We start from the raw sequence: 27,969 nt of genomic DNA, 5'->3' as shown, positions 1-27,969 counted from the left end.
TTAATAATTTGAAATTTTCACTGGGAAGTCTAGGGATCATAATATATCAGATTTATTGTCCTGTTCTTTTTCATGGTATATAGTGTGATATATTTATTGATGTTATAATCATTATTTTTACATTATCCTTTTGACCTGTGTTTTGTGATTCTTAAATGTTCTCATATTTTATCTAACTCATCCAAGTCCGTCTTATATGTTTTCCTACCTATTTGCTTTATGTTGCATGGCGAGCTGCCCCTTTGTAATCTCAATGACCTTTTCCCAGTGAATAAACATGCAATATATGAAACATCCAAGAGGTCTAACGGGCACATTTCTTTTAGTTAATATTTATTCGATTTGTTGTTGAAGTTTAAGCAATATCTTATAGTGAAGAACATAAACACCAAAAATAGTGCACTGATATAAAAAATGTTATTGTCTCTTGTATGTATTTTTTTATTTAACATATTCCTACATATTTATCTTTTGATATTCTCACTTACTTGAGTCGCTACTATTCTTCGCTTTATTCTTTTTCTTCTACATCATATACTCATGTTTGTTATTCCCTTTTTGTACAAGTTAAATTGTTTTTAAAAATGAACTCCTCGCACCCCGAGTGACGCAGACGACGTATACGTCCCGATACGTCCCAGCAACTCCCGGTCGTGCGTCATCTCCAGGCGACAACAGAATCCTGCTTCGCGCCAAGCAGTTGAAGGATTTCATTACTTTTCTGACAACTAACCTGACCCCAAGTTGCGAGAAGACCTGTTCATGATGGTACGTTACAAACTGTTTTCCAGCTCTGAACGCGAGCTCTCAATATGAACAAAATGGTTAAGCAAAAATTAAATAATCATCTTGTTGAATCTGCGCGGTGCACTTGAAACCCACATCAAGTGCGCAGTGTTAGCTACAGCTAAAGAGTGAAAACTTACGAGAACACTTTATCAGCGACTTTTGCTCTGTTATCGTTTAATACTTGACATTAACCTGCAGTTTTGTCCTCGAAATTTCACCAAATGCCGCACATTTTCCTGAAAAAAAAATCAATGTCAGAATGTGGCATTTTCGGATCAGTTTGCATTCTCTATAACATTGCAATGTCGATTATTTTCAACCACAATCAGTCTTGCTGCAATTTACTAATTAGGTTAACATAGCTTGCTCTTGTTGTCTGTGCACGCAGGACATCAGGCGGTTCTTTCAACCGACTTCAGCCAAGCCTGCCGGGCAGAAACCATCCCCAAATGGAGGCATCAAAATAGAGGAAGAGAAGAAGAAGAAGAAGAAGAATCCTCTCTCTTCAGACGAGGAAGAAAAAAAGAAAAAGAAGGAGACTGTCAAGGCAAGGGAATGGTGTCATGCCCTCTTTGTTGTAGTGATTCTTCTGACTGTTTCTTCATCTTATTCATCAGGTTTTATTGTGGTTTATATGCTTCAGGTCAAAAGCTCCAAACCTGAAGAGAAACGCAAGGATAGTGACAAAAAACGAAAGAAGCATGCAGTCATAGAATCAGGTCTGTATGATTTTGTGCTCCTCTACTTGCCCTTTGACACGCAGTCCAGGTTAGAAAAGTAGAATAGGAATAACATCTGTTGTTAAACAACCCTGTGGCTTTTCAGACATTTCCCAGAATTTATTTTTACAGAGACAAGAAAGCGATTCACTGTGTGAGAGGCACAAACTGACAACTGTTTGATCCGCTTTGATCGACAGCGTGACGTGTTGCTCTTTGTCCTCCCTGCATGTTTTCTTAAGAGCACGTCTTGTTTCTGTGTCCCTCCAGACTCTGAGGATGAGGAGCTAGTGAGGAAGTCAAAGAAATCTGCCAAAGAGAAACACAAGATGAGCAAGACAGAGCCACCTCCCAAAAAAGATCCTGTGCTGTATGTCTCTGAAACAGGTGATGGGTCATACTGCAGTCATACAGCTTGGCAGATAGTCATGTTAAACATTAGGGGAGACTGAGATGCAGTTGTAAGAAGATGAGTGCACCTTTATGATGAGGAGTGATCTTTTTTCACAGACATTCATGGTAAATGTATGTTGATACCATATTTATCTGTTTTGTTGTAGATTCAGACAGTGACAACTTTCAGTCCTTGAAGAAGGTCTCCAAACCCAAGCATAATGGCACAGCCAAACCCACAAAGTCAGATGCACAGAGTTGTCACTCAGGAGCTAAAGAGGGGTTGAAGTCTCCTATGAAACCCTCTTCCACACAGAGCAAAACTGCAATTAAGTCTCCTGTCACCCCTAAGTCGCCTCCTCAGCCCAAACAAACTCCCACCTCAGTTTTGGACTACTTTGGCAATGCGACTGTTCAGCGCTCAGATAAGAAGCTCGTAGCCAGCACAAAGCGAAAAGCTGTGAGTACTGATGAATTCTTTCCTGCTTTTACTTCTTCTCTTCAAACTGTCTTGTTCTTCTCACGTACTGCTTTTTTATCCAAACCGTCAAGATTATGGGTTATCTGATTATCACTCACAATCTCTTCACTGAAATGGATCCTTTTACAGCAGACTAACTTCATAAACACTCGTCTTCTCCTCAGCCGACTCAGGACACAGATGACCTGATGAGTGATGAGCAAATTGCCAAAGCGCTGCAGCTGGATGAGGACATGGAGGTAGACTGCTTGTTCATTGCACTAGTAATTGCAGCGGAAACTATTAGTTGATTAATCTGTGAGGGATTGGCAGAAAATTCTGTTTGGCAACTTTTTTTGATAATTAGTTCATCTCTCCTGTCACTTTTATGTAGAAGATGTTTATGCTTAATTTTATGCAGAAAGTCATAAAAGCCCTGCAAAAGTAAAGGACCTTGAAAGTTTGTCTCCAGATTGCAGAAATGTTTTGAAAATTATTGTTTATCTTTTGGATGATGATATAATATTTGCTTGAATAATTGGATGTAAAATGAAAGGGTGACAAAATTTACCTGTTTCCCTCTGCTTTCCCATTCTCATGCTTTTGCCTCCTCACTCTGACTTCTCTCAGCTGGAGAAGCAGATCCATGAGGATGAGGAGTTTGCCAGAACACTGGCCATGCTGGAGGAGGAGCCTCAAGCAAAGAAGGTAATTAAACGCAACAACAGCAACAACAACGACAGCACTAAGATTGAGGTAAATATATTTTGCGTATGTGTCCTCAAACAGGCCCGTAAAGGCTCTGATGAAAAAACAGTCCCTACCACGTCTCCCAAAAAGAATAGTTCAGACTCTGGGGCTGGCAGCACAAGCAGTCCGTCAAAGACCAATCGAAAGGGCAGCACTTCGGAGGATGTGATTAGTCCATCGCCTAAGAAGAACCCTGTTCCTGTCAAAACCAGCTCCAAACTGGCCATGATGAAGAAAAAGGATGAAGAGAGAGGCAACGGGCTAAAGAGCAAAACACCAGATTCACCTGCAAAAATGAAAATCTCACCCAAAAAGGAGCCACTTGCTTCGTTGAGCTCAGACAAGAAGTTCACTCCCAAAACAGGAAGCACACCCACCAGAGTTAAAACCTCTCCAAAGAAACCAGAGGTGAGTGCAGTAGATTCCTTTTCTGTCCGTCAAAATACATCCTGGTAGTGTCGTAATGGACATTTTCAATCAGTATATTTGTCTGTGAGAGGAGCAGTTAAACTAATGATAAAAGCATGAACACACCACATGAAGTAAAACGCTTTTAAGAACAAGTTAAAAATGTACTTTTTGCCTCTCAATCAGAGCACAAGTACGAGTCCTGATGACGCAGAGAAGAAGAAGGTCAACGCTTCAGCTTTCAGGAACTTTCTCAACAGAGATGGACCGCGAGCTCTGGGCTCAAAGGAAATCCCTCAGGTAACACTGAGAAAATCCATCGTTTAGCTGACCACCATCTTGTGTCGCTCTAAATCACTGACTGTCTGTGTGTCTTCCTGTCAGGGTGAAGAGAACTGTTTGGAGGGCTGTGTGTTTGTGATCACGGGGGTCCTGGAGTCCATGGAAAGAGATGATGCCAAGTCCCTCATCGAGCGCTATGGAGGCAAGGTGACGACCAACATCAGCAAGAAGACCACCTACCTGGTGCAGGGCAGAGACAGCGGCGCCTCAAAGCTCGAGAAGGTGACCAACCTGATCCATCCTAACAAATTAAGAGCCAGAGAAGAAAATATGTGTGATTGATGAGATGCTGATCTGTGGATGGCTTTGTAATCATATGAAAACTTTGAAAAATTTGAGACATGTTTACCTCTTTCTGTATCTCCCTGCCTCTTGTCTGTACCATTTGTTTCTGTCTACCCATCGAAAGCGGTATGTTTATTTTTACAATTGCCTTTATACTCAGGCGGAGAGTTTGGGTACCAAGATCCTGGATGAGGATGGTCTGTTGGAGCTGGTTAGAACCACACCAGGAAAGAAGTCCAAATACGAGATCGCTGCAGAGGCTGAGGTCAGCTCGCACATTTTTACTTAAATCATGCTGTCAACAAAGTCATTTCATGAGTGGTGGTCGTTTAATTTTAACACAGAAATTGTCAAAAACTTTTTAAAATCTATCTGGAATTATGCCTTTTTTTGCAAAATGATTTTTCAAATGTATTTTTAATATTTTTATTATTATACGAAGAAGAAAGCAATGCGTTCGTATTTGAATGTGCATCAGAAATTTAGGAGATTTAAGTGTTGAGGCTCTTATGTTGTGTCTCTTTCTGCTGTTAGTCTCACTGACTGCCTGTGGCAGGGTTGATGTTACTGTTAATATAGTTCACAATGGAAATCACTTGATTGGCTACATGGAAAGAAACGCAATCATGTTTCATATCTTTTCTGGAATTTTATTTATTTGTTTGTTTGTTTGTTTATTTTAGAGCAAAGCCTCAAAGACCAGGACTCCCCCCAGTAAGACGTCAAAGAGCACCCCCACAGCCCAGAAAATGTCTCCCTCCAAGGGTAATTCCACATCCCCCCACACCCCCAGCCCGTCAAAGACCGGCCTAGCTCAAGGCCACGGTGCCAGAGATGGCGGCACTCCATCTGGCAGACGCTCACGTCACACAGCCCGGAGGGAGCTGGGCCTTTCCTGCACTTCTTCACCGTCAACCTCTGGGCCATCAACTCCATTGCCAACTGAAGAGGGTGCCAGTCTGCTGTGGGTGGACAAGTACCGCCCACGCTCTCTGAAGACTGTGATTGGGCAGCAGGGAGACCAGAGCTGTGCCAATAAGTTGCTGCGTTGGCTGCAGAACTGGCACAAAAACCACAGCGGGAGCACATCCAAGGCACCAGGTTGCAGCTAGTTTTTGTTTGTATTTTGAGGGTTTGAGCAGAATTCAGAGTGATGATAAAAACTAAGATACCAGAGCTCATTTTGCTTCAGTGAATGTTCAGCTCTAAAGCAAATGTACAGTATATGTGTTTGAAGAGTGTGTGCTTTGTCCTGGTTCTTACTGTGCAGCAGCAAGGTTTGGTAAGTTTGGAGGAGGGAAAGACGATGGATCAGGATACAAAGCTGCTCTGCTCTCTGGACCTCCAGGGGTCGGCAAGACCACCACAGCTGCCCTGGTCTGTGAGGTCAGTCTGAAAGCAGAGTCTCAGTCAGTGTTTTATTCTTATATATTTCAGGACTTGTGACTCCCATTTTGGACGAATAATGTCTTCAACTTGAGCGTTTTGATTTCCTGTCTAAAACTGTCCGCTGCGTTCATGTGTCCCCCTGCAGGAGTTGGGCTTCAGCTACGTGGAGTTGAACGCCAGCTGTACTCGCAGCAAAAACAGCCTGAAGGAGGTGGTCGCCGAGTCGCTTAACAACACCAGCATCGAGAACTTCTACAAAGGTGATCCCCCTCTCTGTGTTTCCGTCTTGTACACATTTTAATCTGCCACTTGTTTCTCAAGAAAAGAAAAATCACTGGAAGGTTTTTATTGTGAAGCAGCTTCAGGACATATTTTGAGTTTGATGTGTTCACCAAACAGCATTGCACTTGTTCTTGTGAAGCAGCCTTCTAATATTTTTCCCCGAGTTTAAGATGGTAAAAAAATAACAACAATGAACAAAAACCACAACGGGAGCACATTCAAGCCACGAGGTTGGCAGAAAAATGAAAGGACTCAAAGTATTCTTTGAAAAGAGAGGAGGGAAGTCTGCAAATGTGATTAAATATAACGTGAATACTCACTCACTTCATGAGTCAGGAACATTTTCTGCCTGAGTGACATCAGATAGATGGAGAATTAACATGGCCTGCTGTTCATCCAGGAGTAAAGTGAATACTATGTGGTATGTGTAACTGTTTCGTAGGCACATCTCAGACAGTGAGCAGTAAACACGTGCTGATCATGGATGAAGTTGATGGGATGGCTGGCAATGAGGACCGCGGAGGAATCCAGGTGAAGTAAAAGGAAAAAAATAGTATACAGGAGTCTGACCAGAATAGTAATGTTTAAAGAAAAAAATTAATTTCAGAGGAATACTGAAGATGAGAGTGACAGTGGGTTGACTGATACGTCACGTTTTCTCGATACTGACCTCCCACCATTTGCATCCTGTAGGAGATGATCGGCCTGATCAAAAATTCAAAGATTCCCATCATCTGCATGTGCAACGATCGTAACCACATGAAGATCAGATCACTGGCCAACTACTGCTTCGATCTGCGCTTCCAGAGGCCGCGAGTGGAACAGATCAAGGTACACACACAAGGTTCAAATAAAATGCCAAATACTGAAGGATACAAGACCCACATAGATGCTGAATGCATTTAGTTAATACATGTAAAGAATTTCAATAATGGCTGATAACAAGCTGGCAATATTAAGAATCATAGTGTTAATGCACTGTGAGGACACTCAGTAATAATGACACATCACAGCAAACTGCTGTCTGTCTGTTAGTATTAAATTGAATTTTTTTTTTCTTCCTTTTATTCAGGGAGCCATGATGTCCATCGCTTTCAAAGAGGGAATCAAGATCCCACCCCCAGCTCTCCAGGAAATTATCCTGGCCTCCAATCAGGATGTCCGACAGGTAAAGTCAGATGAAGTAATGCTAAAGTCCGTTTGTACTGAGGGTTTTTTTTTGTTTGTTCATTCACCACCTTCTCTCTCATCTTGCACGTTTCATCTCCAGGTGATGCACAACCTGAGCATGTGGTCGGCCAAAGACAAAGTGATGTCGTACGACCAGTGCAAGTCTGATGCGGCCAAAGCTCGCAAGGACTTGAAAATGGGGCCGTTTGATGTTTGTAGGAAGGTGTTTGCTGCAGGGGAGGAGACCGCCCACATGAGCCTCATCGATAAGTCGGACCTCTTCTTCCACGACTACTCGCTAGCGCCGCTCTTTGTCCAAGAGAATTACCCATATGTTCGTCCAGCGGCTGCCGGGTGAGAGAGGCTAGCTGCTTCCACTTGTTTCCAGTATCTGTGCTATGCTAAGCTAAGCTAAGCCAACTGCCTCCCAGCTGGAGCTGCGGTAGCACACAGACAAGAAAACTAAACAAGTGGGCATATTATTACCACTCTCTGAACTGAACAGTCTCTCTTCTCACAGTGGTAATCTGAAGTCCCACCTGGTGCTGCTCAGCAAGACGGCTGACTCCATCTCTGACGGAGACCTGGTGGACAGACAGATCCGCTCTAGACAGAACTGGTCGCTGCTGCCCACCCAGGTAACACACTCACACACGCACCTAAGAAATGAAGGTTGTGTTATCATTGTAAGTCAAGGTACAGCAGGTCGACTAACCAAAGGCGTCACATTAACACGTTAACTTCTTAAAATGTTCTCTCCGTGTTAATTATAGTCAAGGCACACTCGGGCCATATTGCAGCCTTATTCTTGGAATAACCCAATATATTTAAATACACACTCACTCATCAGTGATTTTCTTTGTGCTGGTCTGTTCGTGCTCACGCAGGCCATCTATGCCAGCGTGCTGCCAGGCGAGCTCATGAGAGGCTACATGAGTCAGTTCCCCAACTTTCCCAGTTGGCTCGGCAAGAACTCCTCCACCAGTAAACATTCCCGCATCGTCCAGGAGCTGGCTTCACACATGGGTTTAAGGTGAGTAGTCCTCTATCACTGCCTTTTAACCGTTTACATAAGCATAACCAAAAATCACACTTGATTGTTTTATTTGTTTGGCTCCTGCAGGACAATGAGCAGCAGACAGGCGGTGAACCTTGACTACCTGCACTACCTGCGGCAGGCGCTGCTGAGCCCACTTCAGAGGCACGGTGCGGAGGGCGCCGCTGAAGCTGTGCAGCTGCTGGATGACTACCAGCTCATCAAGGAGGACGTGGACAGCATCATGGAGATCAGCATCTGGGGCGGACAGCCCGACCCCTATTCCAAACTGGACTCTAAGGTCAGCGGGAAATGGAAGGGGGAATAATTTTTGTTTTAGAGACAGTGTTTGGAAATCATCATCAGTCAGCGTTCATCAGATTTTACAACATAAAATATGTTGATTTTTGTCTTTGACGTTCAGTGAATTTTGACTCCTCTGCTGTCGTCTCCTCCCAGGTGAAGGCAGCGTTCACACGGACCTACAACAAAGAAGTTCACCTGACGCCGTACTCCCTGCAAGCAGTGAAGAAGAGCCGGCGTGGTGGCGGGGCGGAGTCAGAGTTGGGAAACGAGGACGTGGACAACGAAGTGCAGGAGTCTGAGGATGAGGGGGATGGCCTCAAAACCGACGCCATGATCAAAGTAAGGGCATTTAAGTCAGGATAACAATGTGCAAACCCACGTGATGCATGCTGTAAGTATTTTCTTACTGAGCTCTTTTTGTCCTGTCGTCCCTCCCCCCGCAGCAGAAGAAAACCAAAGACACCAAGGTGTCAAAGAAGGAGAAGAAGACAGATTCTGGAAAGGGCAAAGGCAAGGGGACAGGCAAAGGAAAGAAATAACCGATGACCAGGGGAGGAAGACAAACTGCCTCCCCCAACCCCCACAGACTGTAATCTTTTTCTCTGCACTTGCAACGATCCTTTAATGAGCATCACAAAATAGTGAAACTTGTCCTAACCTCTGCAGGTAACTCATCTGTCTGTCTGTCCCTAGTCCAAACGCTTGACTCGAACCACACTTGAGTGAGAAATATCTTTCCTCCCTTTTTTAACATCTCGTCATGTTTTCATCAGAGCATCTCCATTGAACAAATGATGCATAGTATCTGCTCATTCCATCCGTTATCATGTCTGTACACCCCTGTAGTGAGTGTAGTGCATTACTTCTGTCATCAGTGTGCGATTGTGAGGCGTTGAGGCTGTAAATAATGTGATGTAAGAGACTGTTACTTTTTGTTACGACAGAAATGCTTTAGTTCTACGGTTAGCACTGATGTTCTGTAAATTGCAATTTTGTAAAAATTTCATGAGGATTAAAAGAGAAATGTCTTGCTCATGAGTGTTAGTGAACTTTTTTTTCTTTCTTTTTTTTGCTCTATAAGAAAGGATAAAGTAGTTTAGGGGGTTTTGTAAGATTTGTATCATGTTCAAACTGTCAGACAAACTGTCACTAAATAGTCAGAGATATTAGCAGATAATATTTTTTAAAATCATTTGGTCTATGAAATATCTGAAAGAACCAAAAGCTCAAATTTTGCATTTTGTCTCACCAACATTCAGAAACCCAAATATAATCCATTTACAGAAGCACAAAATCCTACCAGTTTTTCCTGTCACCTTTTTGGCTTGAAAAATGACTAACAATTAAATACATGATTCATTGTTTCAGCGCTAAATAAAATCATCACCAACAAGTACCCGAAATGGACTAAAATATCAAGGTTCAGCACTTTACAGGTAAGTTGCTCTCCATGCAGTTCTGTTCTTTAGACTTAAAACATTAAATATTACTTTAACAGTAGTTGACAAAACAAACTCACCCCAAGATCCACTTATAACTCTTCATTAGCAGATGGTTTCACAGTTGCCAGAGATGTTCTTTCAGTCCCAAAACTTAAGTCAACCAAAAAAGCTCGCAATCTGCACAGCGAAAAGCAAACAACACAGCTTGTCGCTGCAGATGAGATGGTTCTTGAGATCTTTGAGTGCACAAAAGAATTGAACAATAGACAAAAAATAATAAAATAAATGTATTATAAAATAGTTTTACAAGACAGTAACCTGCAGAGATGAACACATCCTGATTTTCTGTTTTACTTTTCTTTGACAGAAATATTACTGTATGTTCAGCATCTTCAGCTACTCCACTTACAATGTTGTTAATCGAAAAACACACAGGAGCTAGAAAATAACTAAACTAATGAATAGAAACAGAACATTTGAACTAAATATATATTCTTTGATATTATTTAGTGTATTTTGGTTGATGGCATATCAAGCATCTTTAAAGTTCACTAATGTAATTAATTTTCACATCTTACAAAACTAAAAGAAAACATCAAATTATATACATATATATCTACATCTATATACATATATCTATAGATATAGATATATATATATATACACACACACACTGACAATACATACTTAAACAAATAGAAAATCTGTAACTGGACTGACATGACATTTATGTACATGTGATTTTTCTTTCCTTCACTGATCCAGTTCATCAGCCTGCAGGTATGAAGAACAATCAGAGACCTTCTTCACCTGTTTGACACTCAGAGTCTCCGAGCACATGGGACACACCGTCTCCGTCTCCAATAACCTGGACACACAAACAGTTCAGTGTAGATTTGTGAACATGACACTGAATAAGACGAAGGGGGCCTCACAGCAAGAGGGTCCTGGGTTCGAGTCCAGGTCTGGGCTCTTCTGTTTGCCTGCTTCCCTGTTCTCTAATATGACCTTTTAGAGAATGCACACTTGATTTTTGTCTGAGTCAGATGAGATGATTGATAGCTCTCACTGCCGTACATAAAATATGAAGCTGCAAAAAAGACTGGACTGGACTGCTGGCTTGATTGTTTATAACTTATATGAAAGCGATAAGCTGTGATTTCGCTGTTAGTTTAGGAATTAGTTGCCAGTTTACTGTCAGGACCGCTGATTTACTGGTAGGTTTTAAATCTTCTCGACAAACTCTTAGCAAGAAAGCCAATAAGCGCGTTGACCAAAATGTCAAACTAATCCTATAAACATTCTATAAAAATTAGTAACTATCCATCCATCCATCCATTTTCTATACCGCTTATCCGTCAGGGTCGCTAGGGGCTGGAGCCTAACCCAGCTGACTATGGGCCAAAGGCGGGGTACACCCTGGACTGGTCGCCAGCCAATCTCAGGGCAGACACACAAAGACAGACAACACTCACACCTAGGGGCAATGTAGAGTAGCCAATTAAGCGTGCAAGCTGGCGAAGATGGAAAAAAGCGTACTCTGTATCAGCCCGATTAAAAAGGACCGTAAGCTGGTAGTGATTTTCGGGTTACGAACACTCAGTCTGTTGTGTGTCAATCTACGCTGCAATTCAGTTTATATAACCACCTGAAAGCTACAGCTGGTGTATGTTTATGCATTCTTCACTTACAGAGTGAGCTGTGAGTAGAGAGCAGGAAATTCACAATGTGGACACAAAGACCAGTCTTCTTTCAGCATATGACGACCCTGAGAAAACCCCCCCAAAAAAAGTTACAAAGATCAAATTCGGGGAAACTATTCTGTTAAAAAGTAATACAGTGTGTGTTTGAATGAGTCTGTAATCATGTGTCTGTACCGTGGCAATGCAGTAGGGCAGATTGTTCTTGCAGGAGATACACAGCAGTTCGTTCTGCGGTAGCTGAAAGCCACAGAAGGGACATGGAGTAGTTTCCTCCTCCAGTTCTGATGTATCTGGACGTCTGTGGATGAGGAATCAAATGAAGTGTGAAGGAGAGGATGAAGAACATGTGTGTGGAAGGAGGGAGTTTGAAAAATGTTCGCAGGAGGAAAAAGTAAAAAGAAAAAGAGACCAAACAGGAAGCGTGGACTCACCGAACCATAGCCTCGATCTTCTTCCTGTATGTTGGGTTTATCTCATTACGGTACTCTGGTCTCATCAGCATGGCGGCAAAGCTGAAGGCTGAGTTCTTTAATCCAGCACGGTGACATTCGATAACGGCTGAAGTTAGTATGGGAACAACATCTACACACACACACACACACACATAAACAGTGATGAGACTCAGCAGTATTTAAGCCCCACTTAAATTTTTTTGCCCCGTTGTGAAAAAGGTGAATTCTCTACGCGGACTCACGAGTGGGAAACTTGCTGATATTGTTGCTGACACGAATGAGCATGCGAGCCGCTTTCAAGTGGTCTCCCCTCTTTACGTGGATCTACATGACAAAGCATAAGTAACAGTAACATCAGCATCAGCTGCTGCTTCACTATCAGACAAGCAGTTGGTTTGCTCACTAATGCCTTGATAATCACAAGCTAATTACAGGTTAATACATTTAATCCCACACTTAGCGTCCTGCCCCTTTCCTCATTTCCTGTCATCTGTCTACAATGTCTAAGAAATGTCTCAGAAAAATACAAAGCAATTCAGCACCACCACACAAATTACGTGCGTGTGCATGTGTGTGTGAAAGATTTCATCTGTACAGACCTTGACCAACAGGTATGAGTGGAGGATCATCAGATTGGTGGCCATCTCAGCAGGGATTTTAATCTTCTGGGCCTGCAGCTCTGTGTACATGCTGAACAGCACATCGTGGGCGTTACGGTAATTACCTGATGGAGTAACATGCAAAAACAAACAAACATAATACACATTAATTCCAAAAGCTTCGGTACACACCTATTTGGTTAACGTTTGTGTGAGTATGCCGGTACCCGCGCACTGCTCTTCTCTGGCGATGATGATGGCGGTGCGAGCGGCTTCCCTGTACTGCTGCAGCGCCATATACAGACGGAACAGGTACTTGGCATCCTGGGAAAGAAAGGTCAATCAACCATCATCGGGTCATATTCATATTCATGAATTCACAGGGTGAAATGCGGCTGTGCTTTCATTCAGTTTGTGACCACATTCTGTGTGTAATTTCTGTCCGATTTAAGGTCACAAACAGGAACTTCTTTTGGTGTGCAGACATACGCTGCAACGGGAGAGTGTGAACTGCACTTTAGCAAATGCACAGGAAATCAAAAGCAGTGATGCTGGAACAAAATAAAAACAAAACAAAAAAAAAACACGAAATATCAAGCAAACTTCCAAGGAAATAAAAAAGAGACTGACTGACAAAATGATGCCCACCTTCCCTTTAAATCAGCCAAACTTAGAAAATCCTGACACACAAACAACCATGTTTACAGTATTTCATCTGATGTTTAACACTGTCATGCCTTAAAGACCCTGGAAACCACATGCTTTTTCTATCACAGCAAGTACACTATATAGACAAAAGTGTTGGGACACTTCATGACACCAATAACAATGACACAATTTTGCAGTGTTTCTGTGGGGATTTTTGCCAATTCGAATAGTCCAAAATGTCTTGGTATGCTGAAGTTTTAAGATTTTCATTTCATCACTGGAAGTAAGTGGCCCAGTCCAACCCCCGGGAAACAGCCCCGTCCTGATACTTTTGTCTGTTCTTGGAACTAATTAAGAAAAAATTGAAGTCAAAGTTAAGTTGATTGATAATTTAACAATTTAACCCTCTAAAACTCAGATAATCTGCTACTTCTGGACTGTGTGTGTTTACTGGCAACATAACATAACAACCCCACAATTACTGTCATCATATTTGGACGTAAATGTTGCAAAATCTTGATTGGTGGATGGCAATGTGTGACATCACATTTTTGCAACGTGTTTTTCTTTGCGATGACTGCTTATCAAGTAACTGCAGTGTCAGTCTCACTGACGAGGCTACTCGCTGAGAGACACTGCACACACACCGGACAAGGAGAAGGAGAGGCATCGAGAGGGAGAATGAGTGGTGAATACATTTAAGACAAAAACACATAAAAGGACGTTTTAATACTGGATATATCACAACAAAATCGTGTTGATATCCACTGAGGCAAATGAGAGAGTGAGATGAGGCTCCAGAGTATTGATTACCTTGGGCATGCCGTCGCTCTCTCCCATCAGGTAATCTATCAGCTGATTAGTCAGAGAAACGTCCTTGGCTTGACCCACCTGTAACACACACACACACAAAATCAAAAACACTTAACTGGATGGTGTCATCAGTTAGTGCGCACGCTGGAATATTCACTGGACACACTCACCGTCTCTATGGCCATCTCGACAGCCAGGTTGTCCTCGGTGTTAGGACACTTTAGGAAGTGGTTCAGGGCCTGAGAGACGGTGGACAGAGAGAAAGAAGAGACTGAGAAACTGGTCGGAGTGAGTCAATGTCAATCACTGTTTTTATTGTTTAAAAAATGATGTTCTTACTCTGCTGTACTGCCCACACTTCTGGAAAAACTTGCCAGCTTGCAGGTGTTTCTTCTCTCCTGCAAAGTAGAGAGCAATGCTCTGGTAGTCCTCCTGCCTCGCCTCAGGGCCTGGTGAACACACACCACAGGAGTCACGCAATTAAAATTTAACTTGCAAACACTTCCATCGGAAAAGCACTGCCAGATAATCACTAGCCAATACAGCAACTGAAAATAAAGTTGGACCAGTTCAGAATGGTCGTTTCACACTGTAAAACACTTTCACACTCGGACTGACCGATGATGTCTGCGTAGACCTCCATCTGGCCGTGCTGCTGCGCCAGCTGGAAAGCTTCATCGTTGCACTGAGACAGAACCAGGAAGTGGATGGCTGAGCTGTAATCGTTCAACCTCAGGAAGAATCTGAGACACGCACAAACACGAGTGTGTTAAAGGCTTAGTGCATAAATGGAAAAAGGCAGTAAAAGGAAAAGAACTGGAGTTTAAAGGTATAGTTGAGCCATTGTTCATCAGGAAATAAATAAATAACAACACAAATAACTGAGTAATCATTGAAGTCATTTATCGATAAAAAAAAAGTCAACATTTGCTTGTTGCACGTTCTCAGATGGGATAATTTCCGTCTTTTCTTTGTTGTCATTGTAAATTGAATATCTTTGCCCTGTTGGGTTTTAGACTTTGGGTCAGACAAAAGAAGCAATTTGAAAACATCACCTCATGCAAAATTTACAGCCTAAACAGTTAATAAAAAAATATGCCTTTGATTAATAAGTAGTGGAAATGATTGTTAGTCACTCAGCACCAGAATGTGGTTTAAAAAAAAAGTAATAATGATAATGTGCTTAATTTTTTAACACAATCTGTCACCACTGACAAAAGATCAAGGAGTCACAGATCAAATTAGTTAAAGTATCCACTTTGATTTAAGATCCAGTCAATGTTTAATCACCTCAACTGGGGCAGACAATGAAAATAAAATGTCTTGGTTCTGGTTTTGTGTCCTACCTGGCAACCATTTTTGCTCCATCAATGCTCTGTGTCTCCCTGACGATGCGAACAGCATCCTCCGGGTTGTTCAGGTGGTCCAGCAGCACGCGGATCACATTGTCCCAGTCTTTGGCGCTCTCATAGGCCCGCGCGGCTTCCTCATACCTGATGCACACAGTACAGGTACGTCATCTTCTCCTTTAATCACTTCACTACCTTCAATGTGATTGAACGTAAGAACCTACTTGCCGTCCGCCTCCTTGGCCTTGGCGTATTGCAGGTGGATCTTAGGAGAGGACACATGTGGGAGCAGCTCTCCCACCTTCGCCCTGAGCACGGAATAAAAATAAAGCATCGTGTAAAGGAGGAGAGAAATTTGCAGGTCCAAGTGTTTGTGTGTGTTGGTGTTTGTCTCACCAGTTCTTGCAACGAATGTAGACCGATGCAGCCTTGTCATAGTACTGGCCTTTTTCATAAAGCTGAGCAGCTTCGGAGAATTGCTTTAAGAGAGAAATGAGAACAGAGTAGGACATGAACAAAAACACGTTCAAAGCCACTGGCTGAGGCTCAGATAATTGCTCCAGAAAGACCCACGATAAAACGTAAGGTGATCATCTACCTTCATACTCTCCAGTATGGCTCCACATTCCTTCTTTAGGACTCTGCTTGGGTGCTGAATTGCTTGGGAGGCTCCTCTCCTGATGTCACCCATCCTGATGGACATCCTGGCTACGCCTGCCTGACACGCTTCGTCATGCTCCTGGAACTGAACACGGTGGAAATGAGGAATTTCAGTCAGGACGCGCCAGACATTAAACATAGACTTGACCTGCCATTACTTATAAATACTAGATGGAGGTGATTTGTGTGCCCAGCAAGATGAGACATATCATCAGTGGTGAAGCTATGACTCTTTGTCCTACAGCAGTCATGAAGAACCAAGTACCTTCATGACAATGTTAATGAAAACTACAGCACATCAGCACAAATAAGCACATTTGTTTTTGCAGGCAAATCACATTTAAAGCAAGCACCTCAGTGAAATTATTGATAAAAATTGGGGGATAAAACAGATAGTGAAGGGACAATACAGAGGAAAAACTAAACTGTCAAGACTTGTCATGATCACAGTTTCATATGTCCAGTACTGTCATCACGGTAGAAGGCTGACATCAAGCATGTTGCACTTACTTTATTATTGTGGGTCATGCCTTTTTCATAGTGTCCCAGAGCATTCACATAGTCTCCACTACAAAGAGAAACACAGAGAGGTTTGAATGCAGAATGGAGCAGGATAAAGTCTACTGAATGGTGTGTGTGTGTGTGTGTGTGTGTGTGTGTGTGTGCTTACATAAACTCCAGATGGACAGCATATTCTTTGGATATAAAGGGAATCTGGTCCTCTGCTAACCTCTTGGCTAACATAAGAGCACTGTCCCAATGCAACAAGTCTCTCCTCATCTAAAACACAGTACGGTATGGAACTGTTTTATTTCCTACTAGGTGATAGTAGACACAAGTGATCAGCCCCGCTCTTTTAAACAGACATAAACTTACTATCCTTAAATTGGTATGCATGTTTTTACCTCCAGGGCAGCAATTGGGCAGCTCGAGGACAAATAGAGGTCCTGGGCCAGGTTGTAGTCACTTAGAAACATGGCCAAATGTCCTGCCCGTAAATTCATGTCCTCTATACCCTGAAGGACAGAACGATAGAGAGAGAGAGAGGGGTGGAGGGTGTAACAGAAAGGTCAAATTAGACTAAAACAATGTCTGTTCTCAAGTGGGAGAGAGCTGTCGTCTGTTCGAGCTGTACCTGGATGCCCTGCAGTGACAGGACCATGCCCACATTGCCACTCATGCGGTAGACCTGGATGGCCAGCTCGACCTCCATGTGGACCAGACAGGCTTTGCCTAACTCTGCCCAGTCTGTGGTGCTACCTGCAAGCTTACATAGATCCCAGGCTTCATGGAACCTGGACAGGAAAACACACACAAATTTTGTTTCCGTTCTATACATTATAATAAAATACTCACCTGAGTGAAAGGTAGTGTAGTATTTTCTTGTATTCTTTATATAAATTTATTATCTATATTTATTTTTTTTGTCTGTTTGTTTAGTTTTTCTTTCCTGGTATGTTGTCTTTTTTCCACAGTCTTAAAACACTTTGTTAATGAAAACTGATTAATCTTTTAGCAATGGAGAATCTTGATATTATCATGCTGCTTGATATCAACAATAGCTAACACTTAAAAATCCCATAACTGTCCATTTGCAGTGTCGGTGTACCCATATGCACCATTAACAGCTGCACCTGACGAAACTAAACGCAGATCAGACTGACAAACCAAGTATACTCAGATCTGTTTTACACACTGTCAGCGTCTTCGGCATGTCTGACCTCTTGAGCATGAGTGCCTGAGCGAGCTGCTTGCTGAGCTCCGGTGGTGAGACTGTCGCTGTGCCAGTGCAGAGTTTGAGGAAGGAGTGTGTGCTCAGAGGCACTTCGCTGGTCTTGCCGCTCGCTGTCTGACAAGTCAGCTCCCCATTGTACAAGAGCAAAGGCTTCTGGGAAAAGAGGAGTGCGGTGCTCCCCACGAACACGACCTGAGGGCCTGAGCAGCCAGAGAAAGAGAGAGAGAAAGAGGGAGAGAGGGAGAGAAGGAGAGAAGGAAATAAAAGTCTGAAATAACAGTCTTGTAATCTCTTGCTTACTTTTCTATCACAGGCTTTCAGTAGCAGGAGTACTTTAAGAGTTACAGAATCCTGATTATTGTATTGTGTACTGTTTATTTTGTTGATTTTCATGTTACAATGCAAAACTTAAAAACTAATGTCCTAGTATGAAAACACTCATGTCATGTTTTCTTGCACATCATGGAGAGCACACATTTGATTTACCATAGCGGCATCTGAGAGTTTTATTTGTTTGTCTGTTTATTATGCTTGAGTTAAATGTCAGACAAGTAAGAGTGCATGTGTGTGTGTGTGTGATGGTGAGTCGTCACCCTACCGTATATAGTGGTTTTATGCAGAGCGTAGGTATAGATCTTGTCATCGTCATAAGCCACAAACACTCCTCTGTCAGCATGCCAGTTGTCCCACAGCACTCCTGTGATGGTGGGAGAGAAGTTGGGCAGCTCAAAGCAGGATTCTGTTGCCTGGATTGGAGACATAGACACACACACAGACACACACACACACAGACCTTTGTTAACTGAATTCTCATCAGGGTTCCTGCGCCTTCTTAAATATCAAATTCAAGGACTTTCCAGTTCCCTCACTTTCAGGTACCCAGCACAGTATAGTCTGAAACACACATCAGGGTTAGGCTCTGTGAGAGTTTTCTGAGTTCTGTTTTTGCACAAAATGCACCTTATGTCTTTTGTTTTTATGTGGATCCCAGCCCACACAATCTACACACAGTGCATTTAAAGAAACTCAACCCCCTACAGCCATTCATGTCTTGTCTTAGCATTTGAGTGATGTTTTATCACTCACAGTACACTGTGTGTATGTGTTCAGCAGTAAGCATGCATGGAAGTGTCGGGTAACATTATATACTGACGTTGGCAGGGGAGAGCAGGAAGCCGGCATTCTTGTTATCGATGAAAACCAACCGTGTGCCATTTAGGTCGGGAAACACCTTCCTCACACCAACCGAGTGGCTGTAGTTGCTCACAGTCTCCCAATCCTCCACCAACACACACACCACATTACCTGACTGAGAAACAGACAGAGACAAAACAAAACTTCTATGAGAAGAAGAGAGACATAAAGGGAAACAAGAGGGCGGAAGATAATGAAATGAGATAACACAGAAGAGTGTGAGGGAAGCAGGGACGGAATGCACCAGCAGTAGAGAGACTCTCCACAAAGACTCTGAGCATGATAAATGAGCAAAAAAAAAATTTAAACTAGCATCAGGAGAAAGTTGCATTCACACAGGCTACAAAGAAAACGTGACTTAAACTGAATCATGTATCCTCACGTCCTGCTAAAACGTACGTCAGTGCCGTAGTAGAGGAAGTCAGCAGAGAGGGCGTGGCAAAGGATACGACCTTTTCTGTCATCGTCTGGAAACAACTTCATCTGCTTCTTCTCCTCCTGATCTTTGCCTTCGATCTGAACATATGCACACAGACAAAAAAAAAACCCACAGTAACGGGTGAAGTCTGCTCAATCCTCGTTCACCGGTCGATAAAAAGAGAAACAAAAGACACACAGACGACTCACCATGTGCAGCTGCACTTTTCCCTCAAACAGCGCTGCTGCGTAGTCTGAGTTAAGGCACATGCTGGCTATTGTCCCCAAATACTCAATGTCCTTGAGCTTGTTATAACCTGAGTGACAAACAAAAAAGTTTAGTGATAGTTGTTCATCCACAATTAAATATCAACACAAAACACAACATGGTTATCAAATTACACTGACCAGGCTCTTGGTCTACCAAGGCGTAGAACCAGGCTCTGTTGTTCATTCCCACAGCCACATGGTACGGTCCCATCGCAATGAAAGTAGGCTCCACTTCCACTTCTATGGCCACAGGACTCTCCTGATGAACACAGAGCATCGAAGAGAGACTGAATCTACTGAATCTGCTCTCACATTGTCTCTCCTACTCTCATTTCTCTTCAATCTCTCCTCCCACCACCTCAGTCCTGAGCTCGCTCATCTTGTCTCAATGTGCAGGAATTTATTGCTACTAGTAATGTATAAACTCATACCAAAGTAATCCCTCTCAACCATCATTTGTAAGCCATTAGAAAAGAGTCGCTGTGTCTGTATCTGCAGAGATCCTACCCTGTCTGTACTGTCTTATTTTCTTACTACTTTGCTGTGCTGATGATGCTCCTGGGCATCAGCCTTTGGGCAGTGGTGTGTAGCCCACAGCTAATATCAGTGTGAGGTCAAGACTCTGTTTGTGAGAGCTGGTGGAGGTCAGGGATGAACGACACACACACGCACGCACTGAACAGGGAGGTAAACAGCGCAGAGGTTGAAGTCTGCGGCCTTGGCCGAATTCAAACCAAATCTGGCAGTGTGGGGCCTTCCTGCAGGGCTGTGAGGTGGTGGAGGTGTGGGTGTGTTGGTTTGTGCTTTAGAACGTAACAGCTCTGAAACAATCAGAAAATAATGTGTTATCTATCTGATTCACTTGCTCCTTCTCTTCATTTACTATCTATGATATGCCTTTAAATAACTTAAAACACTCTGCTGCCTTGGTGGATCTTTTCTGAATCCTTATTATTATTCTGTCGTTGTGTTGTTACATTACATCTCTAAGAAAGTTTTATAGGTTTATAAAGTGTGTGTGTGTGTGTGCCCTCACCCCCTCCACCTGGTTGGACACAGTGACCTCCAGCAGGGAGGTGAGGTAGGCCAGCCGTGTACCAAAGCTGTCACCCAGGATGGGCAGTTTGGTCAGGAAGACATGAAGTGTCCCTTTCTGTGTGGAAACTGCCAACAGCTGGCCGTCATCTGTCCAGCTTAACTGGTCCAGACCTGGAGGAGGAGAGTGAAAGGCAGATAAGTAAGAAGTGTTGTGTTCAACATGGCCCCCTGACAGGAAAGTTAGAAAAGAGAACCGTCTCACCTTTCGTCTCATCATCCAGCCGAACTACATTGCTGATATCTTTGAGCTCAGACAGCTCATGGATCTTTATGCTGCAACAAGAAACAGCAGGGTTTTGTTTAAAAGAACAAGTAAAAAGGAATGGTTGTGCTGTTTCTTTTGAAAGTGTGTACCTGTTGTCCCCACAGGAAGCTGCCTTGTTTAATACTGGTGAAATGGCCACACTGTTGAGACTATCTTTGTGGTTGTGAGCCTGGTACAGCTCCTGCCCAATCTCTTTGATGTGAGTGGAAATAACCACAAAATACCCATGGGAGAAGCCAATCAGTATGTACCCATCACCATACCTTGAAAAGAGAGACCTAACGTTAGTACAAACGTCTCACTGTCATGACAGTACCAGTGCTCTGCTAATGTGTGACCATGTGCAGTACCAGCGGTAGGACACAATGTTTCCATAGTGCCGCTGGAAGGTCAGCTCTATCCGGTTTTCAGGGTCGTTGATGTTGAAAAGCATCAGTATCTTCTTGTCCACAGACAGACTGACCTGAAGGGTCAAAACAACTCAACACTAATATGTGGACATGTAATAATAGATGTGTGAAAAATTGAATACAGTATGCAAAAGACGAATGTGTACTAATGAAGCTGATGAAAACCAACAGAAAACACACAAACTCACAGTGTTCTCTCCTTGAGTCGACCTTTCATCCGTCTTCATCACTGAAAAGAAAATCTCAGCAGGTTCACCACGAAGCGTTGTCTGGCAAAAGAAAAGAAAGGTACACTGGATCTTGTTTTTAATCCTCTACTTCCTGATAGTGTTGGCTATCCTGTTATTTTAAAAGCATCTTAGCTTATATCACTTTTAGTACTTTCGTCTGTTTGTAAGGTGAGTGAACTGGACAATTAAGCAGATGTGGCCTTTATAATCCAACGTTAAACCTGAAAAGTTACGTGTCTTAACAAGGTAGCATGGTTGTAATGCCGGTGTGTTTATACACTCCTGTGCATGTGTGGCTACCTGTCTCACGGTGTCCCCCTCATGGTTGCTGATGCTCAGAGTGTTGTCATCACTTCCCAGAGCCAATAGATTTTGAGTACTCCAGCTCCCACAGGTGATCTTTTTGGTATGTTTACCTGGCATTTGTGGACAGAGAGGGAGAGGCAATCAATGTAAGTTACTAAAAACAAACAAAAGCATCAGCAAGTATCTGTATGGTTGTTTTTTTGTGCATTACCCAGTACAGGAATCTTCCGTGAGGTCTGCTGATTGTAAATCAACAGGTTTCCTTTGGCTGTTCCCACTGCCAACAGCGGGCCTGTCTTTGACCACAGGATGAAAGACATCTGATCTCTGATGAAACCAACAATGGTGAGAAACAAACCCAGATTATTTGAAGTGATTAACAAGTGCTTCATAGCAACTGCCATCTAAAAATCTGAGCTCTGTTATGTTGTTCTGTTGCTGCACGCCCGTCACACCTCATGCCACTGTCTATCTGGGATGTTTTATTGACACTGGCATCCCAGAGGTATATGGAACTGGATTTTGCAGCTATCACTGCCAAAATATCCCCATCTTTATCCCAGTCCATTCCCACACAGCGTCTGGGGGAAGAAAAAGTAGAAAGTAACTTCTGAATGAGGAGTGGAAATCATCTAAATCTTGCTGATTAAACTAAACTGGAGCCAATCATTTTGTTTTAAACTTACCCTGGAAGGCTGACTTCAGTCCACTTGTGTCCATGTCGATCAAATATTTTCACTGAGTTGTCCTGCCTGTACGGTCAGAATATCATGTACATTTTAAGTCATGTACTGATCTAAATTGCTATTATTACACAGTTTTCTTCAAATTACATTTCTGACCACAAGAGTTTACTCACCCTGCAACAGCGATATAATTTCCAAGAGTTTTCTGCCACTTGTACAGCAGGACAGAACCCGCCCAGGCTTTGTCACTGAGGATGAAAATGTTCTGTGGACACAAAGACTACTTTTTAAGTGGGTTTTATTTGGAAAAAGTAGCACATCATGATCATCAGACCATCTTTTTATCTGTTTTTTTTTGTTTTTTTGAGTGTCAATCAATTTCACACATCTAATTGAATTTAGTATTTAGGAGGAAAATTGCACAGCAGCAGTTGTTTATTATCTTCTGTGGGTAGGGAGGACCTTTTTTCCCCAAGTCTGAGAACATGACTTTAGGGCATGGAGGTCTAACAGGAACAGGGGGTCTGGAGTTTGAAAGAGGTGGGCATTAATAGGCAGGACAGATCTAATGATAAACAGTTTTAAGTTGCACTATAGGATCTAGTACTTTTGGAGTTTGATCCATTCTAGAGGCTCAAAGTCAATTTAGACCGTTTCCACACGTTTAACCATTTGCATAGATGCCTGTTTATAATCTTCTTTGCTTTCCGGTTTGTTCATTTTCTTTCTTAATAGAAGTCAGTAACCAGACTTTCCAAAACAGTGCGTTATCTGCAACAGGTGTCCAACAAAATGTATCTGGATCGATAAACTAAATTATTTTTACGACGCTGAAATTAATTTTAGTTTAACTGTCTAATATTTTAAAACGTTTCATCGACGAGCAGCTACCACAGCTAACACTGTCTCAGTTGAAGGAAAAATGAAGGCTGCCACATTGCACCAAACTGTGTTAAGACGTTAGGACTTCAGCTAGCCAAACGCTGCATCTTGTCATCGCACGCGAGTTAGAAAAAACGATCGTTAACGCACGTAAAAAGCAATTCGGTTGTAGAAATGAGTTTATGCTACAGTTAACCAGACAGCTGGTTTAACCAGCGTTACCAGCGCAAAAGCTAAACATTACAACAACTTCGTTTCCACAAGTTGCCTAAATGAAGCTAACGTTAGCAAACAATTAGGTTAGCTCGCTGGCTGAAGCCATTTCAAACGATAAAACTCGACATCGGAACCGCAAAACAGGAAGTAATGCCGGCATTTTAAATTAATGCACCGGTACCAACCTTCATCTTAAGGGTCTTTATTAATTCAAACTTTAAATCGTTCTTTGCTGTTCAAAGCATCTTCGACACGACTGTTGTGTGTATCCCACAATGCTTCACTCTGAAGCGTCTGCAGAAGCTACGGGGATGTCATAGCAACAGCCGTCAGCCAATTAGGTGCCTTCAAACCAGAGCTGAGGGAAAAACCAGAAGTTTTAAAGATGTTTGATGTGAAGGAATAAGGTTTATTTTGTATATTGCATGTTATTAGTAGCTATAAATAAAGTCATATCATAATATCTAGCATCAGCCTATCTTGAATTTTAACTCACATACATACATCATCTGCAAAATCGTTGTTCTTACAACATGCTACAGAAACCTGAACAAATAAGCAAATAAATAAACAACAGAATAAGGTATCTTCATGTAAGCAGTCCTTTAACAGCATAGGACTGCATTTATTCTGTTTATTGTTGGATGAGTCCCTTTTGAGTCTGTTTTTTCCATTCTGCATGCTGTCCAATTTCCTTTGTGAGACAATAAACACATAACTGAACCAATGGGAAAGAGAAAATATATTTTTTCAGTGTTATGCAGCAATCAGCGCTGTCACTTCACAGCGAGGAGGATCTGAGTTCAAAACCGCCAGCCAAGTGAGGCCTTTCTGTGTGGAGTTTGCTCGGACGTCATCCGATAGTCTAAAGACCTGCAGAAACTGGTGTGAATGTACTTGTGAAATGGCAGTGAAATTTAATACTCTGACTGTGTCTTTTTCCACAAAAGACATTGTGACATCTTGTAGTAGAAAAAGCAAAGGTGTAAAGAATAAAATGAATGACGGCTGAATTCCTGTGCTGTGCATGCTGGCATACTGTCACACTGTCTCCTTTAATGTTATCAGTAGCAGCCATGCTTTTCCTACCATGACAAGTTAGAACATCAGCTGTAAAAAAGCCTGATCTGATATTTTCATTGTGATGTTGAGCGACGTGATCAGTCAACAACATGAGATACTGCCAGAAAATCATGTTGACTTTAATTATGGACGAGGAATCTTTCCACAGGGGGATTACACTTAACACATTATGAAGCTGAAGTAGCAGAAGATAGGGCAGCAAGGTGGTGCAGCGGTTAGCACTGTCGCCTCACAGCAAGAGGGTTCCAGGTCTGAATCCCGGTCTGGGCCCTTCTGTGTGGAGTTTGCATGTTCTCCCTGTGCCTGCATGGGTTTTCTCCAGGTACTCCAGCTTCCTCCCACAATCACAAAAACATGCACATTAATTGGCTACTCTACATTGCCTCTAGGTAAACAAGTGTTTAGTATATTAACTCCAGTACTTATTATAGTTCTGTTTCTTGGTGTATGTGTAGTTAAAGACAGTGATGACAGAAACAATGGATAACCACAACCAGATGTCACCTGCTTGAGGTTTTGTTTGCGGGCCGTGGGAGAAGGGAGCTGTTCACTAAACCTTGTTTACCCAAAGAAGCTACGCTGTTTCTGTCTTGCACAAGGGACAGCATATGCAAAGCGCATTGGGTCGCATATAGTACAAACCCCAAAGTCTTCACACCTGCTAAACAATTTGTCTTTGTTTGCGTAGAGTAAAATAAAGCACGCCAGCTGGTGTTTGGTCACTGTGAAAATCATAACCATTCTGCTTTCAAGTTTCGCTTTCTCTATAAAATAATTCTCACCATCTTTATTCATCTGTCACTGAAGTCTCATGCCACAACACTGGCTCCTGATACTTCTGCTTTAGCCTAATATTTACAATACACAAAGGTTACATTTATACTTGCAGTTATCAGATAAAAACTGAAAAGTGATGGACTGATAGTGTGGTAGATTATAACTTTTTTTTGCATTACACAGGCAATATAAAATAATTCAAATTACAGAAACGTGATATTACTGAGGTTGCTTAAAATTTTAGAAGCTATGTGAGAAATTTCTACAAATAAAGTCTCATGTTTTTATCTATTTTTAAGTTGTCGGGTGACATAAAACTCTTACATTTCTTGAGTTTTTAATATACTAAGGAAAAGAAGGATACTGTCTTTAGCACTGCCTTTATTTTTATATATGTATATTCTGTTTGTCTGATAGTCTAATTACTGGAAATCATACTTTGTCCACACAACATTACTAATTATATGACAGCAGGTTACAATAGCAGCCCGGACAGTAAATTCTGTGATTCTTATACGATGTACTTCCACCATGGATCTAATAGATGGCAACCTTGTACAATTTTTTAGGACTTACAAACATCTGCCCTGTCCCATCTTCTATTCTTTCAGTTGACCTTTAAGCAATCAATGATGATCTTTCATCACCTTCAGGTTCTCCAACTCAATGCTAAACCTGCTCACTGCACTATATTTCTGTTCTTCTGAAATAAATCAAGGTCAGCTGTTCCTTTTGATTGTGTTATGTCTTCACTAACAAACAGCAGAGATGACCCAGCACCTTCTGCGCCTGTTTTTCAAGCTTTGAAAGAAAGATGATGGCTTATATCTGCCACACAAACCTGGGAGATGGAATGAAGTGCCAGCTGCGCAACACCAACATTCCTCACTGGTGTGCAGACGCAGAATACACCCTGCTGACACGGATCTCGTTGAGATGCACTGAAGGGAGCAGCTGCATGATTTCCAAGCAAAACGGTAAAATTAGAACAGAGAGAGATGAAAAAAAGATGATAAATGAATGTTGTGAAATGCTTTTGTCAGTAAGACAATAAACACCAAGTGAGTAGGATGGTTTGATTCTTTTGCCATCCTCAGAACATTTCTTTTTTAAATCAAGTGTTATATCAGGCAGTAATGACAGAGAAATTAAATCAGTTTGATGAAATTATCATGTAATCCTGCAGTAAATCATTCAAAACTGTTGAGGTAAATCCTCACTTCATTGCAGTTAATTAATCTGCTCCCCAATCCCAACAAAAATCCCACAAGAATATCTTAAACTCCAGCTGGGAAGGAGTCTTGTAGGAAGTCTTGAGTCAAGAGAATAGTAGAATAGTAGTAGTAGAATTGTAGAATAGCAGTGCAGGACATTTCTTTAAGACTCTGATGTGGGCTGGTTTATTCTGGGCTCTGTCTGTCCCTGCAGGACAAACTCATTTAGCAGGAGAGTGAATCAGCAAAATCTGAAATTTCATGTGTCACAAATTAAACAAAGTATGTGTGCCACATACATAATTATTACTGAATGATTTTAAAAAGTATATTGCAGACATTGTTGATCAACCAGTAGTCTTTCATGCAATATAACAATGCTAAATTGTCATGAGACTGCAGATAAAGTTGTGTGGATTCAAACAATATCTGCACAACACACATAAATGACAGCGGGCTAACTAAGTTAGCGGGTACATCCGGCTGTGTGCATCTGTGGTAAAATGTGCAGCTGCATGTCTGCAACGTTTGCAAGGCACTCCTGCATTTGTACGTGGAACATTTGGAGTCAAGCAGTCCAGCCCTTTCTGTCTCCTTCTTGTTCCTGTCAAGCATAATGGACTCAGGTGCTGTTAAGGCAGCAAGACAAGGTCACTGGCATCATTTCTCAGCGCCACCGGGAGCCATTTGTCAGAGCTGGTTATGATTTACAGCTTTGCCTGTAATAAATAACAGAGTGAATCAGTTGACTACTGGTGGCTGTCTGGGGGTTTAAGTATCTGTAAATTGTGAGCATTCCTTTCCCTCACACACTTGTTTCACCCTTCAAATGCTTTAGCCTACAGCTGCATCTCTGCATCTCGGGCTGCAGCTTTTAAGTTAGAGCATCTACACTTAAGGGAAATGAGAATTGATATTAACCCCCAGGCCCAGAAAATTAATTTGGAGCCAGAAAAACCCACATAAAACCTTTGAACTGCCTAGGTGCTAGGGCTACTCTGATGGGGATGCTGTTAGAGATAAGAGCTGCATATAAACACACAAATTTATATCATAATGTCAGTTATAGTGCTTGTGTGACAAATGGAAACTGCTTGTGAAAACATCTGTGCCATAAACATGATTTAGCTGTTGCTGTGAAACTGCTGTACAATAGTATTTTGCACAGAAAAAAACAGAAACAAGTGTTAA

General features: G+C 42.2%; 2 protein-coding genes across 4 annotated transcripts; one reads left to right on the top strand and one right to left on the bottom strand.

The window, feature by feature from the left end:
• Positions 1–615: 615 nt before the first annotated feature.
• Positions 616–9,367, top strand: rfc1 (replication factor C (activator 1) 1). 3 transcript variants are annotated; one of them, XM_046413519.1, is made up of 23 exons: positions 616–768; positions 1,178–1,336; positions 1,433–1,508; positions 1,779–1,895; positions 2,069–2,361; positions 2,547–2,621; positions 2,992–3,069; positions 3,151–3,519; positions 3,706–3,819; positions 3,904–4,083; positions 4,307–4,411; positions 4,830–5,247; positions 5,420–5,532; positions 5,681–5,795; positions 6,260–6,348; positions 6,511–6,648; positions 6,890–6,985; positions 7,088–7,341; positions 7,508–7,625; positions 7,875–8,020; positions 8,111–8,324; positions 8,483–8,668; positions 8,773–9,367. In XM_046413519.1, exons 1-23 carry the CDS (start codon positions 763–765, stop codon positions 8,866–8,868), a joined length of 3,555 nt encoding a protein of 1,184 aa, XP_046269475.1. In that variant the 5' UTR covers positions 616–762; the 3' UTR covers positions 8,869–9,367. The 3 variants fall into 3 exon arrangements, with proteins under 3 accessions (XP_046269475.1, XP_046269466.1, XP_046269459.1); XM_046413510.1 differs by having other exon boundaries at positions 5,417–5,532; positions 8,776–9,367; XM_046413503.1 differs by having other exon boundaries at positions 5,417–5,532.
• A 676-nt stretch (positions 9,368–10,043) lies between these two features.
• wdr19 (WD repeat domain 19) lies at positions 10,044–24,034 on the bottom strand. The gene is made up of 36 exons (XM_046413493.1): positions 23,890–24,034; positions 22,780–22,871; positions 22,607–22,672; positions 22,376–22,501; positions 22,132–22,247; positions 21,915–22,030; positions 21,573–21,653; positions 21,325–21,437; positions 21,064–21,237; positions 20,912–20,982; positions 20,648–20,820; positions 19,750–19,870; positions 19,552–19,658; positions 19,324–19,440; positions 18,884–19,039; positions 18,329–18,476; positions 17,717–17,930; positions 17,131–17,290; positions 16,901–17,011; positions 16,666–16,775; positions 16,506–16,563; positions 15,934–16,080; positions 15,732–15,814; positions 15,560–15,643; positions 15,333–15,479; positions 14,605–14,729; positions 14,326–14,435; positions 14,157–14,225; positions 13,987–14,064; positions 12,753–12,849; positions 12,526–12,650; positions 12,169–12,250; positions 11,906–12,056; positions 11,649–11,772; positions 11,463–11,539; positions 10,044–10,639 (listed from the first exon to the last, which is right to left on the bottom strand). Exons 1-36 carry the CDS (start codon positions 23,893–23,895, stop codon positions 10,525–10,527), a joined length of 4,050 nt encoding a protein of 1,349 aa, XP_046269449.1. The 5' UTR covers positions 23,896–24,034; the 3' UTR covers positions 10,044–10,524.
• Positions 24,035–27,969: the final 3,935 nt, after the last annotated feature.

This window comes from Scatophagus argus, chromosome 2, assembly GCF_020382885.2.
Source record: "Scatophagus argus isolate fScaArg1 chromosome 2, fScaArg1.pri, whole genome shotgun sequence".
Taxonomy (NCBI): domain Eukaryota; kingdom Metazoa; phylum Chordata; class Actinopteri; family Scatophagidae; genus Scatophagus; species Scatophagus argus.
This window is presented reverse-complemented; position numbering and strand designations above follow the sequence as displayed.